Raw genomic sequence first — 18,413 nt, forward strand, 5'->3', positions numbered from 1 at the left:
AATGTGAGTACACCAACTCAGTAAGTAACAAGTCCAAACTATGGACTGATAGGTAGTGACGAACCAAACCTCAATAGGTAATATCATTAAACTGTACAGAAAAGTAGACATGCTTGCAGTTTGGGCAAAAACTCAACAGTACATAAATGCAGTCTAAACAGTAAGGAGTATAAATCTCAGGAAATCTCTATGTACCAATGCATAGATAGCATGATTAATGTTTCGTGTACCTCCACTCACAAGTGCTCAACCACTCGGTACTGTATATGGCCATCCGTCCCTGGGAAGTTCCATCCCGGAATATATAAATCACTGACCGCAGTCATCCAGTACCGAAGAAGGCCATTCCAGCCCTATTGACAAGTTCCATCTCCAAGTATAATACTTCGGACAAGATCCATGTCCAGGGAAGATCCATCGCTCAATATCATCAACTGCGCTCACTGGGGGCGTGTTACAGACTCCAGAGGGGCTCCTACAACCTAAGCTCTATACTAATCATCAACATAACCGCTACGGCGTGCATCCCGATACCATATACTATCACTCACAACCAAGTTCTCGGCCTTATTCAGTCATAACTCTCCAACCTCACACATACAGGCTCACAATGTCATGATACTAGCCCGAACAATGATATGATGTGCCAAATAACAATAATCGAGATTGAGGCATGATATATAATGCATGAACAGGACTGATTATAGAATATCAATGAAGATAATGATATGACAGCAAGAAACGACCTCTCGGGTCTCAACAGTATCGGCGTGAAGCCCTAACAAGATATCTAGCATATTTTCACAGCACATTTACTTAGTCACATGATAGAAACACGGATATCAACAAGAAAGAGTTACTAAGCGGTGCCGTAGAATGATCCAGGATGCAATTCTCACGGTGCACAGTGACACATCCATCAGTTGGCATTTCATCACCTCAGTAGCAATCATAGAACACATAGTTTGGGGTTTCGAACCCTCAGAACCAAGTTTGGAAGCATTATTTACCTCAAGCCAAGTCACACTCTAGCCCGCGACACCCTTTCCTCTCAAACGGCCTCCAAATGCCCCGAATCTAACCAAAATCAGAACCATAACATCAATATATGCTAAGGGAACAAAGCTCACGTGAAAATAATCAAATTACATCAAAAATTCCGAAATTGGTCAAACCCGACCCCCGGGCCCACATCTCGGAATCTGATAAAAACTGCATCAATAGAATCCTTATCCTCCCACGAGTCCATGCATACTAAGAACATCAAAACTAGACATCAAATGACCCTTCAAATCCCCAATTTACACTCTCTAATTTCAAGCCCTAATTCCCCAAAGTTAAGCTTTAAATGCCACTAATTTGATGTCTAATTAGTTAGAAATCACCATAGAATTGAATATTGAGTTCAAAAACCTTAGCTCCAAGTGTTTCTCTTCGAATTCCTCTTCAATCCCTCTCAAAAAGCTTCAAAACCGCTCAACAATGGTGAGAAATGGGCTAAAAATCGCGAAGACCTCTATTTAAACCTTCTGTCCAGGTGCTCCCCTTCTTCGCGAACGCGGTCAAAGCCTCGCGTTCGCGAAGCACAAATTTCAAGCTCAATTTTTTCCTTTTTCGTGAACGCAAACTCCACCTTGTGAACATGAAGCTTTAGCTTCCCAAGCCTTCTCAAACGCGGCCCTTCCTACGCGAATGCGATGAACAAACTACCAGGGCCCTAGCTGCTCCAACTTCCCTACGCGAACGCGGGACCTACATCGCGTTCGCGATGCACACTCTGCCTCACCTTTTGTGAACGTGGAACTAACATAGCGAACATGAAGAGTAACTCACCTGCCTCACTCCACATCCCTTTGCAAATGCCCCCTCGCGAACGCAAAGGACAAATCTCTGTAACAGAAACCAAAAAAATCTGCAACTCCCCAAACCAAGAATTTGATCTGTTAATCACCTGAAACTCACCTGCGGCTCTCGGGACCTCAACCAAACATGTCAATACATCCCATAACATCATTCAAACTTGTTCCAACCTTCGGAACACTCAAAAAAATATCAAAACATCAAATCGCCCTCAGATTCAAGCCTAAGGATTCCAAAACTTTCGAATTCCGAGATCGATCAAAACGTCTATCAAACCTCGTCCGAATGACCTCAAAATTTGCACACGTCCTAAATGACACAACAGACCTATTCCGATTTCCGGAATTCCATTCCGACCCCGGTATCAAAATTTCCACTGCCGACCAGAAATACCAAATTTCCAATTTCGCCAATTATAGCTTAAATCTTCCACGGACCTCCAAAATACATTCTGATCACGCTCCTAAGCACCAATCACTCAACGAAGCTATCCAAACCATCATAATTCACATACGAGACCATTTACATATAAGTCAATATCCGGTTGACTTTTCCAACTTAAGCCTACTCAAAAGAGACTAATTGTCTCATTCCTCTCCAAAACTACTCCTAACCCGAACCAACCAACCCGATACTACATAATACAACTGAACATGACATAAAGAAGCAAAAATAGAGAAGATAGAGCGGTAACTCATGAAACGACAGGCCGGGTCGTTACAGACCAGCAACCATACATGAAGGAGAAATGGTTCGAAACACGTCCGCAACTCATCCGCGCCCCTAAGAACCCTGTCAAAACGTACCAACAAGTTCCAAAATATAATACGGACCTACTCAAGGCCTCAAATCACACATATCACGAATCGCACATCAAATAAAACTTAATAAACTTTTGAACTTCCAACTTCTAAAACTCGTGATGAACTACACCAAATCACCTTGGAATGACCTCAAATTTTTCACACATGTTCCGTATAACATAGTAAACCATGACCAACTCCTTGAACGATAATCCAAACTCGATAACATATAAGTCAACTCTTGGTCAAACTTATGAACTTTCAAACCTTCAAATTTCTAACTTTGTCAAATAGTACCAAAACCTTCTAGGACATCCAAATGCAAATTCGGGCATATGCCCCAGTCCAAAATCACCTTTCGGACCTAACAAAATCATCAAAACTCTAATCTGAGGTCAAATATACCAAAGTCAAACTTGGTCAACTCTTACAACTTAAAGCTTCCTAGTTGAGAATCATTCATCCAAATCAATCCCGCATTACCTGAAAACAAAAGCCGACAATTCATGCGAGTTATAATACATCTTATGAAGCTACTCAAGACTTAAAATAGATGAATAGAATGCAAATACTCAAAATGACTAGTTGGTCCATTACATATACTCATGTGTTAGTTTTAATGATTTGAAATGATTGTATTCTATAAAATCTAAGAGGTATATAAATGAGTATTCTTATATAGATTTGGTTTTCTTGGGTGGGGTAGTGTACCGAATGCCTTTCATGTGGATTTGGATCGTGATACAAACCTCTACTCATATTTCACTATTTATCGTCATCCTCTTCTTCTTCTAAAAAACAAATTTCCAAGACCCATCTTTAGGATTTATTTAAAGTTTATGTAAAATTTCAAATAAACTATATTGAATATCTATTTATAGGTTTATACTTCCTATATATGAAGTTTAAGTGATAGAATTACCTTTTTGAAGTAAAATCTTTATAATTTATTCCTTGAAGTTCTTGAGAGAAATGGAAAGAAATATTTAAGATTCATGTCAACAAATATAATTTAACATAAATCAATTATTTGCAACTCACCTTGATGATTAAGAAGAGGTTGGAGGTGGAAAATCTCCATTAACATTGTGCCCACTACTTGATCTTGTTTTGGAATATATGTCTGGGGCATATATATAAGGTTGATCTAGTTAGGGAAGGTCGAATAGGGTGGGGGAACCTTAGCATGCTATAGTGCAGATATTTTTTTACTCTCGCTTATTCTTTAGTCAACCCTTATGATTTAGCACATTATTGCACAAGCATATCAATTGTACTGCCACTTTTTAGTAAAAAGTCATAATATTTTATCCGGAACTCCAATTAATGAACAATTTGAAGTACTAGAAACTAAAGTTTAAGGGCCAAAAAATTCATGTTTAAATCATAGCCAAATTCTTTATATATTTAGAGTAGTGCTCCTTTGATGTTAGACCTTGTGTTCTCTTTGTTTGAATATTTATCCTGTTACATAGTTTTTAATTTTTCTTGTTCCTTATACTCTTATAAACTTCAAATAACCTCTATTTCATGTCAAAAATCTATCAATCATATTTATATCACTTCAATATCTTGAATCATTCGTTTAACGTACAATTTAAGTTTGACTTAAGCTTAAACACACATGAAATTGTTCGAGGAAACTACATATATACGTTGCAAGTTTAGTTAGATAAGATTAGTAAACTTGAAGTTAAATTAGATGGAATTGTACATAAATGAAAATATTTTAGATATCTAGGCCTATTATTTCAGGAGAATTAAATTATATAAGACGAGCAATTTTATATTTGAGTAACTGCCAAAGTCAACATATATATAAAATGACTGTCGGAGGATGTTGTAATGACCTGATCAGTCATTTTATGAATTTGCGCCCCGTTTTCTCTTTTGATGCTTCATATATGTGTAATTTTTGTTTTATGACTCACGTGATTGATTGGTTTTGTTCCGATAAGATTTCAGGTTGAGTTAGACCCTTTAGTTCTTGGCTTATAAACTTAAGTTAGAATATTGACCAAACTTTGACTTTTGTGAAAATGATCCCGGAACTGTGTTTTGATGGCTCCGGTAGCTTCATATAGTGATTTTGGACTTAGATGTATGATCAGAATAGAATTCGAAAGTCCGTAGGATGATTTGTGTTGCCTTGCCGAAAATTGGCAATTTGAGGTTTACAAGTTTGATCGTAGGTTAACTTTTGGCTACCGGATTTGGAATTTGGCTTTGGGAGTTGGGATAGATCCATTATACTATTTAGAACTTGTTTGAAAATTTTGGTATTATTTGGAGTTGATTTGATAGTATTCGGATGCTTGGTTGCAATTCTAGAAGTTCTGGAACTTTACTTTGAAATTCATGTGTCTTTGTGTTCGATTCATAGTTCTAGATGTTATTTTCGTATTTTGATCATGTGAGCGAGTTCGTATGATGTTTGTACACTTGAGTGAACGTTAGGTTTGGATCCTCGAGAGCTCGAATGAGTTTCGGACGTATCACAGAATGGTTCTGAACAATATTTGAACTACTAACGTACTGATGCCTCTAGTGCCCTAATTGCAAACGCCAGATCACAATTGCAGCCTTAGTAGGGGGTCTCAGGTATCACAATTGCAACCCGATACCTGGGTCGCAATTGCGAAGATGACTTAGGATGGGGTAGTTTTGCATTTGATTTGGGAACAGGGTTCGCATTTCTGAACCTTCTGTCGCATTTGCGATGCTTCCCTTGGTTTGGCAGTGCCGAAATTGTGAGAAGTTCTTCGAAATTGTGAGGGTTTGCAATTGTGAACCCTGTGTCGCAATTGCGACATCTGCAACTGAACAAAAGATAGAAATATTGGGATTTAGTCTCATTTCTCATATCTTAGAACCCTAGACTCGGTAGGAGACGATTTGTAGAGGAGATTTTCATTTACAAACATTGGATAACTGATTCTACTAAATTTTCAACTATATTTCATGATTATATTTTAGATTTAACATCAAATTTATAATAATCTAAGAGGAAAATTCGAAAATTTTGTTAAGTTTTTGAAAAATAAAGATTGAGTTTTGAGAGTCGATTTGGACTCAGATTTGAAAATAAAATATATTTATGGACATGTAGGATTATGAATAGTCGGAATCTTATCTTGGACCCGAGTTTTGACCGGCGGACCTGGTGTTGACTTTAGTTGATATTTTGAGAAGATCAAATCTTTATATATTGTAATTAGTTTTCCTTGCATTGTTTGATGATATTAAATCAGTTTTGATTAGATTTGAGCCGTCTTGAGGTAAATTTTAGGGGAAAATCTATTTCTGAGGGTTGAGTTGGCCTAGCTGAGATAAGTATCTTGCCTAACTTTATGTGGTGTAACTACTCCTTAAGATTTGGGTTGATTGTGCTATTTATGTTATGTGGAAGATGTGTACGCGAGATGACGAGTGGGTACACGGGCTATATGTGATATTTGACCGGTTTAGGTTATTTAAACTCTTTCTATGCCTTTAATTGAATTGTCATAATATGTTATATTTCACATTGTTAATTTACTCATACATGTGTTAGTCTACCCTTACATGTTTTATTTGACATTGTTAACACTTGTTCTACCTCTTGTTTGCTACTTTGCTCTTATATGCTTAAGTTGAAGTTATTGACTTCCGTATAATCTTGTTACATCTTTAATTATTGAATTACTTTATTTGAAGTTGTTATTTTATGGAATATCTTCTTGTTGAGTTGTTGGTGTTGGAGTAGTAAAAGTTGTTATCACATTGAGATGAAGTTTTTAATTGTTGAGCAATTCACATTCATTTTATTGTTGTTGAAATCCTTGTGCACATTGTGGTTGAACCATGGGTTATTTATTGTAGAAAGATTGGTATTGTTGACTTTGTGGCAAGTTGTATCATACGGACGCTTGTGGTGTGAGTTATGATTGTGTTGTGATATTGATACACATGCGGTGGTATAAGGCTAGGGGTTGAAACGTATGCGGTGAGATAAGGTGAACTTGATACGTGTGTTGCTAGTAGGAGAACTACTTGAAGCCACACAGTGTGAGAAGGTGGGCTAAAACGCGTGTAGCTACTTCGGGAAAAATAATTTTCAAAACAAATTGTAAGGCTCACGCAGTGATATATGGAAAGATTGTGACTAAAATTATGAGATGTGAATACGAGGTGGTACCTCGATTGTGATTTCTTGTTGTGCATTTCATATTGCAGGGATTTATTGGCTGAATGGTTTTTGTTGCTTTTATTCTTCCTTGCCTTACCAGTATTGTCCGTATTTTATAATTTGTGGTTCTTATTATGTGTTTCTTTCTTGTTGCTTTTTGCTTAAAATTTTGTCATTAGTTTACATTGCTAAACTGCTTTGTTATCATTCATTTCTTCGCTTTCCATTACTTCCCGTTGTTATATTTCGTTCCGTTTATCTTTTTCTAGTAGGTGTCTTGACATGGTCTCGCCACTACTCTACCGAGGTTAGGCTTGATACTTACTGGGTACCGTTATGGTGTAATCATACTACGCTTTTGCACATCTATAATATCCCATAAATTTCAAACAAGGACAAATTAGTCATTTAACAAATCAAAAAAAAACAAAATGATAAGGATTTAAGCAAAAAAGGCTGAAGCCCATTCTGTGGAAAAATAATAAAAAAAGACGAAATGGAAAAGAGGAAATGGAAAAAAAGGAAAAAGGGTTTGCGGTTTCAAAACCCCAACAGAAGCTAAAAGAAATCGACAAAAATAACAACCAGCAGGGAAGAAAGAATTTAAAGAGAAAAGGAGGAAGAAGTTGGCGTAGTATGTTGGAACTATAGCTATAACCGTTGAGAATCTTAAGCACTAATTGTGTCTTACGGGTATTTCTTGAACTTTTTCTTCTGGTAGATTTTAATTTCGACTCTCACGATTGAAAGATTCTACAGAGTAACAGAAATTATACTAGTTCATTCACACCATTGAGAATTTTCTTCCTAAAGAATCAATAAAACTTTATGAAATTTGTTAATAATTATATGAATAGGTTGGAGTTGATACATTAGTAATTACTCATATGTGGATAAATATAATTCGGTGAATTAAGAGTTAAATATGAAACCTCGAGGGTTGGGTATTCTAAATTAGCTATGAATTAGACTAAACATCAAAATTAACATGAGATCGATATTATGTAATTATAGATTGATTGGAGGAAGTTATACGAATTGCTCGAGGTGAAGCATTTGATATTTCGGCACGAGTACTGTGACTAGTAATCTTACCGCAATTTGTGTTTTCATAACCTGCATGATTTACTCATGATTTTTAATATAAATATGTTACCGATTAATTTGAGTTGCATGTGGGACAAGTCGTTTACTTGATATGATACCGAAATAGTTATTTGATATGATCACGTTGTTTTAAATATTCTTGTTGTCATTAGATATATTTTACCGTCACTTGAATTTACTGTTATCGAAATGAAATTACATGATTTGATACGAACCGAAACTCCCTATATTATTTTAAAATATTTTTCTATGAGTATATACGGATACAGAGAAAAGTATAAATGGGAGTAGACTTTGAAGGATCCAGTAGCTAACGGCGGGTTCGTTAGACCTGGTGCACCTTGTATTTATCGATTACATAGTACAGTTATAGCCCTCACTAGTGGAAAGATAGAACTAGCATACCGCTACCGATTTCCCTCGAGTAGGGACTACCATTATATTTGACTTCTTGCGAAGAAGTCCATAATTATACCGATTACAAGATCCGTTCATTGAAACCTCCCAAAATTTGAATTTCTAGTATATAGTGGTTACCGAATTTATTACCGAGTTTTTAATTGATTTTTATTTACATGAAACACATGATGAAACAAATTATTGTTTACTATTTCTGAAAGGGCATTTTTATGATATTTTCTGGTTAATAGACATATTTTCTGACTTGTCCCCAATAAAAATGATTGTGGTTAAGTGTTATTACTCACTGAGCTAGCGACTCATTGTTGATACTCAATTTTTCCCTGTATATTTTTTATATATATAAATACTTTTAAAATAACATATGTACGCATATATAAGCATGCCTAAGTGTTTTAGTATTTTTTCTCAATTTTTAAAGTCTTTTAAAATCAATTTATTGCTCATTTCAGCAGTATAAAACCCAATAACTATTCCCAAAATTATCATTTTGGTAGATAATTTATTTTATTTCCCATATCTATACCAAAATATAATTAAGGTAATTTTTATATATTTTTACAAATTTATTTGGTATTTTTAAAGCTAAATTGCATATAATTGCAATTCTAGCCTACTTTAAGATTTAATAGCATTTTTATAATTGTAAAATTGGTTCCAATATTTTTAAATAATTATTTATATATTATTAACTGATCCAATACTCTTAATTTACTTTCAAAATTATATTACTATTTTTTATAAAATAAAAAGGGAAAATTGGCTATTTAAAATCTGGTCCATTCTTATTTCAATCATAGCCAAATTGACCCCCCTAATTGACCCAATTTTGAAACCCATTTGGACTGGACCAATTCTAATCTAACCCGACCCCCGACCCCCGACCCAACCAATTAACCCGCCTGGCCCTTTCTTTCAATCCAGGCCATTGATCATTTAGATCAACGGCCACGATTACCCCTTACTTTGTTTAATTCACTAGCCCAACCCTGATCCCCTCATTTCCATCTCTCAACCGCCTTTGAATACTCTCCCTCTCTCAAACTCTCTCGAAGGTTCCTAAAACCCTAGCCTTTCTCACCCCCTTCAACCGCAATCTCACCGGAACCCATGGCTTCTCAGGCCATGGATGGCCTGTACTCACCCTCCTCCACCATTAAACCCTAGTTGTTCGAAGTTTCGAGGTCCGACCTCGATGGTTTACTTTCAGATCTCTACAGATCCAAGGTTCTATGGCCTCTCCGGCCTGGCTCCGGCGTATTCAAGCATCAGAAGCCTATTTCTGATCTCTCCAACTCAAGATCGGACCGTCTTCCAAGCCTTTCTCATTTCTAGGGTTTCTCTAAAACCCTAAGCTATTCGAGGTTTTTCTCTGGTTGTTTTCTTATATCTATGCTATGTTTGTGCTCTACTTGAGTTCTTAGACGTTTTCCCTAATTTTCTTATAAAAATTACTTCTCTTCGATTTAGGGTCTCTGAAAAGGTTTTAAAATGTTTTCTGACACCTCTTCTTCTTCTCTTTGTATGAATTTGTCTATGCTATATTTTTATTTTCTCTTTTCTACCTCGCATGTCCTTCTCATGTGTTCTTATGTTTGATTTATTTTGCATGTCCTTCTATTGTGCTCCGTTCTTTCTTCTACTGGTTTCTATATCATGCTTTCACATGTTTATCATATGTGTTCATTTACCCCTATGTTCCTCTACTTTATTTTCTACTAAGCTTTTAGGTCTTTAGTTTCCTTCTTTTGGATTTTGTTTGAGTTCTTTGTTAAACACGTTTCCTCTATTGTTCTCTTAAGTGCTATACTATCTCGTTTCTCTTCTGAAACTTGTTTTAGTTCCAAGCTTTCTTAAAACGTGTTCTTTATGCTTCAAATCAGTTCTTCATTCTATTTGCCTTGAACCTGCTATTTTATCTGTTTGTTTTCACATGAATCCCTGAAAGAGACCTCTGAGCCTGTTTCAGTTATTTGTCTTTTCTTCTATGTATCTGACTCGAGTTGAAACCCCTGGGATTTGGGGGTTTTTTGGCGAGTTTGATCTTGTGTTTTGGACTAGGGTTGTATTTGGGACCCTGGACACTCTCAAACTCATTCTGAGTCTATGTACTGCATTTGAGCCTCTTTGTTATGACCCGGAACTCTTCTATACTAGGCTTTTTTGTATGATAGTTCTTTCTTGTTCGATATGTCTGTATACTTTATATATGAGGAATTTTGCCTTCAAAATGTTTTGTCAACTTGTGATTGATTCAGAATTCCTCTTAATAAGGTTTGATTGATTGTTACTGATTTTCCTTAAGTAAAACCCTTTCCTCATTTTGCTGACTTGGCTCATTCGAACAAATCATGCAATTTTGATTTCACTGGCTGTTGAGTGATCGTTTTTCCTTATTTGCACAAACCATGTACCACTGGACTGTTGCCTTAAATAACTTCTGTGTATTTACCCTTCTTGTGCTACTTTGGAAAAGATTTCGATCAAACTCTTTTCTTAATTATCTTGCCCATTTGAAATCAGAATCCATTAATTGAAGAGAGACCTTATGTGATTGATTTCGAAACTATTTTCTTACCTTTTCTTACTTGCTTTCTGCACTAAAAAGGGCACGACCCTTATGCACTTTTACACACTTCCAATTCAATACTCTTTAAGACCTTGAGTTCAATACTCTGACAACACTTATTGAACACTTTCAATTTCATTACTCCTACATTCTCAATTCAACACTCTACTCTCTTCTGAAATCTTCTGGCTGTGTGTTTGCAAATTGGCTTTACTACCGCTCTTCTTTTCTTATTTCCCTGAAACTGGTATATTCTAATTTAACTTTCAACTTCATCCCTATGTGTTTGCTTTACAGTTTCAACAATCGTGTCTACTTTATTGTTTATATTCTGTATTGAATATGTTGTTTCTTTGCATCTATTACAGTGTGAATTCCCCATACCCTTATTCCCTTCAATGCATTTGAGTTAAAGTTCAAAGCATGGCAACATCCAAATTGTTGCTCATGTCTGGACTTGATCTTTTAATGGCTCCTAACTCCCAAACAATGTGGCTAACAGGCTGGTTGGGGAGTGCCAGCACTTCCAATTGCTGGGTATGACCATTAGCCTGCCTTGGCTTTCCCCAAAATCCCCTCTATGCACTTGCACTCTCTCTTAGATTCTATGTTCTGCCCCCCTCCTATGAGCCTTGCTTTGGGACCTTGAGCTCCCTCTGAACTTGAACATTTAAGGGATGGCCTTTCCACACTGCACTATAATCTAATTCTGCAATATATTTGGGTGTAAGAACTGCCCGGAGTCCACTTGAGACTCTTAGGGAACTCTGACACATCCCGAATAGGAGAAAGGTTTTGGAATTTGATCTTTGTAGTTGGTTTACTTCATGTTTCAGACAAAAGTCTGAATCAAGCTCTCATTGGATGGGATTTTTAGCTTTCTGATGTAATTTTATTTTACTTTTCTTTATTTTTTCTGGGGTGTAATAATTTGTAATAACTTATGGGGTCTTAGTGAAAGGGGAGGGTCACTCATGTATGCATAAGGGTAGATATCGTGTTCATAGGTATTTACTGCTGCAATCATGTCCTGTTTTCACTTCTAAATTTCATATAGAAATCATGTTTACAAGTCCTGCACTTCTGCGTTTTTCATATAGAAACCATGCCTACAGGTTCTGCATTTCATATAGAAATCATGTCTATAGGTTCTGCATTTTATACGTAGATACCATGTCTATAGCCTCTGCATTTCATACATAGATACCATGGCTATAGCCTCTGCATTTCATACATAGAGACCATGTCTATAGGTTACTGCGTTTCTTTCTATCACATAGAGAACATGTATGTAGAGTTTCCTAAATTCTGCATATGCATCTATCACTAGGCAAACACATTTATAGGATTAAATAATAAAAATCAGCGTTTTAAACACCATGCCTATAGGATTTCTGCATTTTCGTAAAGGTTAAACTCAATAACGCTTAGAAAGCATGTATATAGGAGTAACCAACTGATCTGAATTGTTTACAAGTCTAAAATCAGTAGTAACGTTACTCAATGTCTGCAGAACTTATGTTTTCTATAATCAACAGGCCTTCTCCTTGTAAAAATCAGTACACTTCTGCATTATTAGATGTCATGCCTATAAGTTTCACTTAGGCAGGCTATAAGGTAAAGTTAGCTAATTGAATCAAACTCTGTTAATTCCATTCAGCAGGCAAGTCTGATCCCGATTTATTATCTCAAATGTGTAATAGACCAGTCTACCTCCTTAATGTTTAAGTTTAATTCAGACCATAACCAGTATCTGCAAGACATGCTAAACAATCTGTCTTTAAGTGAGGAGGCCCATCTGAGCCTCTTAAATTGTTATGTGTTTCCCAAATCTGCCTTATATGTTTTTGTTTGTCGCTTTAGAATTTTATCCTTTTAAACCATACAAAGCCCAAATCTCCTTTCGCTTTAGGACTAGTAGTCCCAAATGCCTCCGGGACTGATAGAATTGGGGTGGGTACTAGCATGCAATAAGTAACGAAACCATTCCGCGTTTAAATACCTCAATGGGGTGGGAAAGGGTAGATATGGATATGATGACCGCTGCGCTAATACCACGTGTAACCCCTCTTCTGAGGAGTGATTACCGGGTGTTGAATTGATGTGATCCATATTATTTATAAACCTTGGACCCCCCTTCCCTTTACTTGTTTATTTTATTACTTTCAAAATTTCAAACTTCTTTTTCTCAAATTTCAACTTCCTTGTTTCTTCAAACTTTAACTTATTTGCAATCACAATGTGACAACCCCTCATATTTAAACCCTTAATTGCTTATTTATTGTTTGTACTTAAGTCACAATTATAGCATGGCCGGGAACCACACTAGTGGATCTTAAGGGGTGCCTAAAACCTTCCCCTCGATATAATTTCTAGCCCTTACCCAAACTCTAGTTTTTCTAAACAAATTCTTCCTAGTGTCCTAATGCACTTAATCATTTGGTGGAGACTCTTCAAATCAAAAAACTCAATTCCCAAAAGGGAACAAGTTGTCCTCCCAAATGTCATAAACCCAATTTCGCGAGAAAAAGGGGGCGCGATAGCGTGACGACTCTACTGGGGATTTCTTTAAGGCTTTTACCATTTCATGCTATTTGTGAGTTTATGCTTCCTTGAATGTCTTTAATGCCTTTAAGTATTTATTTTGCTCTCCTACTTCGAAAACTGACTTGGCTCTTCGTTTCTTCTCTTTATTTCTCTTAATGCTTTCTTTTACCGCTTTCCTTTAATATTGTTGTAATTTTGAGCAATTATTGTAATTATTACCTTATGAATGTGCAAATCCATGACAATTTGTTTAATTATTGTAACTGCATATTCAACATCATATTCCACTCGTGCCAAACAAAATACCATAGCAACGCTTATAATGAGTGGTTGCGCCCTTCCGATATTATTACCCCCTGAATTTGGCACAGGCGTATTTGCGGTTAAACCAGTCGATCAACGGTGTAGTCGATGGTTCCGTGCCTTTCCCTCTTGAGTTTTCCGCTCAAGGGTACTAGTCTAATACCCCATAGAAATCCTGCTCTGTTTAATTGTGCATGCATCACTGTCAAAACCTAGCCGAGTCAGTTATGTTGTCTATATAATAACTCTTTAAGAAGTCTTGTCCAATGTCCATCGGGTTTCTTGGAACCCAAACGGACATTACCACGTTCTGTGCATTTATTTGGAGAACTAAATGCTGCTTATGCGAATTATTGATAGTTAAATAGTCGAGTCCGGTGGGGGTAAGGGTCTAACATTTTTGTCTTGCAGAAACATGAGGCACGAGGTCCCCAACTTCAATATGGTTAGCACACCCTCACTCTTGCTGGATTGGTGGAGGAGTCTTCCATCAAATGACCAAATCAACGAGTGGAAAGAGAGAGCCGCCAAAGCTAGCAAAAAGTTGGAATATCTGGAGTACAGTCTGCTGGAATTGGAAGGGAAAGTGAGGAAGAGAGTCACCGACTGCCAGAACGCTGAAGGAAACAAAAGAGAACATGGCAAAGGCATTTCTACTAGTGAACCTACGCGAGCTGGAGGATTTGATTAACGAGAGCATTCAACCTGAGGAAGGTCCTTCTGGGACCAAATAGATAGGATTTTTCTTTTACTTTATGAAATGTAATAAGACCAATGGCCACTAGTGACATTTTATTCCTTGTTATTTAGTGTCGTTTTAGGATTCGTCTGCTTTTTATCAATAAAATGAGGCATCTAGCATTCTAAGTTCTCCAAATCAATATGTCGCTAGGCCTACCTTGAGCACAATGAGGCTCCCAAATTAGGACACGATTTATATTCTCGCACTATGTGTTTAAATATCACAACATCTTTTCCTTATAATCCGTACTAACTTGCTACCTTTTTGTTTTTATTTTTGTTTTATTCCCCTCCCCAAAGGTTAGTTCGTTCACTCCGGCATCGTCATCATACTCCACAAGATCCAAGGGCCCTCCACCCACTCCTCCTCCTAGTCCCGTCAGAAACAGGAAAAAGGAAAAAATGGAAGATTTGAGCAACATCAGAAAGGAAAACTCGATTGAACGGGTAGAAATCACTCAGGGTACTCATGTCTCCAAAGAAGGTGCATCCCGACTCGAGCAAAAACTGCTGAAATTTTTGGAGAAACTTGATCAAGTCCGGAATTTGGCAAGCTTGTCGTTTTCCCTCACCACCCTAGATGTCAACTTTTGTAACATTCAAAACTACATACCTCCACAAAATATCCCGAAACCACAAAACTATCCCGCTCCCCATCACCACTGTAACATTTGCCACACATCTAACAACACCCCACTACTCATCCCTGAACCACTGAACTCTGCAAATGATCATCTCTACACTCACCATAACACCCCCATCTATGTGGAAACCATGCCACCCTGCACCCAACCTGTCTTAAGCACACCCGAGTCTGATGATAAAGACTCCCTTATTAGGAACCTAGCTACAGAACTCAAGAAGTTGACTAGCCGAGTTCAGGGTGTTGAATGAAGTAAGGGAATCGAGGGATTGACCTACGAAGACCTCTGCATACAACCATATGTTGAACTGCCCGAGGGGTACAAACCTCCTAAGTTCGAAATGTTTGATAGTACTGGGGATCCCAGAGTCCATTTAAGAATATACTGCAACAAGCTGGTCGGAGTAGGGAAGGACAAAAAGATTCGTATGAAGCTTTTTATGAGTAGTCTGAAAGGCGATACTCTGTCTTGGTACATTAGCCAAGACCTGAAGAAGTGGTCGAATTGGGTAAGTATGTCGTCCAATTTCATGGACAGGTTCAGGTTCAACACAGAAAATGCGCCAGATGTGTTCTACATCCAGAACCTAAAGAAGAAATCCATAGAAACTTTCCGCGAGTGTGACACTCATTAGAGAACAGAGGCTGCTAAGGTCAGACCGGATTTAGAAGAAGAACAAATAAACAAGTTTTTCGTCCGAGCTCAAGACCCACAATACTACGAAAGGTTGATGTTGATTGAAAGCCAGAAATTTTCAGACATCATCAAGTTGGGGGAGAGGATCGAGGAAGGTATCAAAAGTGACATGGTCACAAACCTTGAAGCTTTGCAGGCTACCAACAAGGCTCTATAGTCTTGTGGCACGTCCAAGAAAAGGGACGTAAGTGCCGTGATAGTTGCACAGAGAACAAAATCCCCAATCAAATACTAAACCTACCCAATACCTACACTCACATATCAACCTACCCCAAATTACCAAGCACCCTCGCCCTCTTACCAAGCTCCACCACCAACTTCCCAATCACCTCCTCCACCTACATATCAACCTACTTCACCTAGATACTCCCAACCCGCACACGTCTACCAAGCCTACAACACCCAACAAGCCCACTATCAATCACCTCCCTCTCACCAAAACTTTCCTAGACCCCGACCAAATTTCGACCGCAGACCTCCCAAACAGTATACCGCCATTGCCAAACCAATTGACCAGCTGTGTGAAAGGCTCAAAGCTGCTGGTTATGGAACCCCTATCCCTGCCATAACCCCAAAAACCCCTCCCAATGGGTCAACCCAAACAAAACTTGTGCATATCATCCCGTCATGAAAGGGCATACCATTGATGAGTGCCACTATCTGAAGGATAAGATCCAAGCTTTGATTGACAACAAGATCATCGTGGCAAAAGAGACTGCCCCGAACGTCCGCATCAACCCTCTACCAGACCACAAGGGTGGAGGCATTCACATGATTGAGACAGAGGATGATTTGGACCCCAAAGGATCGATCAGATTAATCGCAAAGGGTGACAAGCCAAAGAAATTAGCAGTCACCCTTAACCCGATTATGGTCCAGATTCAGCCTTCTAGGGACGCCGAGGTGAATATGTCTGTACCACTTGAGTTTGAAGCAGCACCCCCTGAAAAGACACCAACACCAATTGAGGTCGAGTTTGGGTCCCCAAAGGCACCTGTACCATTTGAGGTTGCTGTATTACCTTCCAAAACAAGGGTGTCCATTCCGATAGCAATGATAGCCATAACACCGTTCCACACAAAAGTCATACCATGGGATTACACAGCTGAGGCAAAAAGGAAAGGGAAAACCAAGTTCGGAGAAGCAGTTGCAGCACAAAGTATGACAAGGACGGGCAGGGTTTATACTCTAGAACACTTGGCTGAGTTGAGTAAGCAGGCATCTGGACGGCCAGCCATCACTGAAGCTGGGCCCTATGACCTCTGGAGGAAGATACATGCCAAAGAGTATTCAGTCATTGATCAGTTGAACAAAATGCCAGCCCAGATCTCTATCTTCGCTCAGCTACCAAGCTCTGATGCACATAAGAATGCCTTATTGAAGGTGCTGAGTGAGGCGTATGTACCAAGCAACATAACCAGAGGAGAAATGGCAAATATGGTGGGACAGGTATTGGAGAGTCACAAAATCACTTTTCGTGAAGATGAGTTGCCACTAGAAGGGCTGAGTCACAACAAGGCATTGCACATCACCGTGCAATGCGAGGATTATTTTATCACCAGGGTCCTGATCAATGGAGGGTCCAGCCTCAACATTTGTCCACTGGTAACACTCAGAACATTAGGGAAAGGGTTGCATGAGATCAAAGACGGGGCCATTAACGTCGAAGCCTTCGACGATTCCCAAAGGTCCACTATTGGGAAAATCAGCCTGTGTTTACAGATGGGGCCTACTTGGTTTGATGTCGACTTTCAAGTAATAGACATGCCGACATCTTACAACTTGCCCTTGGGACGACTATGGATTTATGCCGCTGGAGCTGTAGCATCAACCTTACATCGGGCAGTGAAATTTGAGTGGAATCAGCAAGAGGTGATCATCCATGGCGATGGTAGAAATCACATATATAGTCACCAGACCATCCCAGCGATCGAAAGAAGAAGGAAGATAGGTAGAGAAACCTATCACCACATCGAGCGAACCAACGCCGTTGGCAAGTATAAATGGTGGCACAACGAAATCGAAAGCATATTGAACTGGTGCGGATATGATCCAGGCAAGGGACTTGGCAAGAACCTACAAGGGATCGCTAAGCCTGTCAAGGTGAAGAAACATGGTACCACCTTCGGTATGGGATACGAGTACACTTGGAAATAGTTCAATGAATGGCTGCCGCCATGGCGCGAGCCTTATTATCCACTAGAGCACCAATACCTCGCTTGGAGCAGATTTTCCAGCCAGCTGATGTTATATATGGGTTAAAAGAAGAGGAAGCACTGGCAGCGATGAGGGATTTGTTTTTGGAAGAGGATGACATGTATTGCTGTGTCATTTTCGAGGAGGAGGGGGAGGAAGGCCCTTCCATACAAGCTGTGAGCCGAGGAGCGCGCCTCAACAATTGGTCCATCAGAACCACCAGAGCCCGAAAAACCTCGGGGTAGCAAGGCTGAACAAGCATCATGCACTATTTTTTCATTTTGACTTTCTTTTTGCCTTTTAATTTCACAATAAGATCTTCAATGTTCAAAACAGTTATGGAATTTTTCAAAGCATTT

General features: G+C 38.5%; 1 protein-coding gene across 1 annotated transcript; it reads left to right on the forward strand.

The window, feature by feature from the left end:
* Nucleotides 1-16,485: 16,485 nt before the first annotated feature.
* Nucleotides 16,486-18,015, forward strand: LOC138879683 (uncharacterized). Its single transcript, XM_070159306.1, has one exon. It carries the CDS (start codon nucleotides 16,486-16,488, stop codon nucleotides 18,013-18,015), a length of 1,530 nt encoding a protein of 509 aa, XP_070015407.1.
* The last annotated feature ends 398 nt before the right edge of the window (nucleotides 18,016-18,413 follow it).

This window comes from Nicotiana sylvestris, chromosome 10 (assembly GCF_000393655.2).
Source record: "Nicotiana sylvestris chromosome 10, ASM39365v2, whole genome shotgun sequence".
Taxonomy (NCBI): Eukaryota; Viridiplantae; Streptophyta; class Magnoliopsida; order Solanales; family Solanaceae; genus Nicotiana; species Nicotiana sylvestris.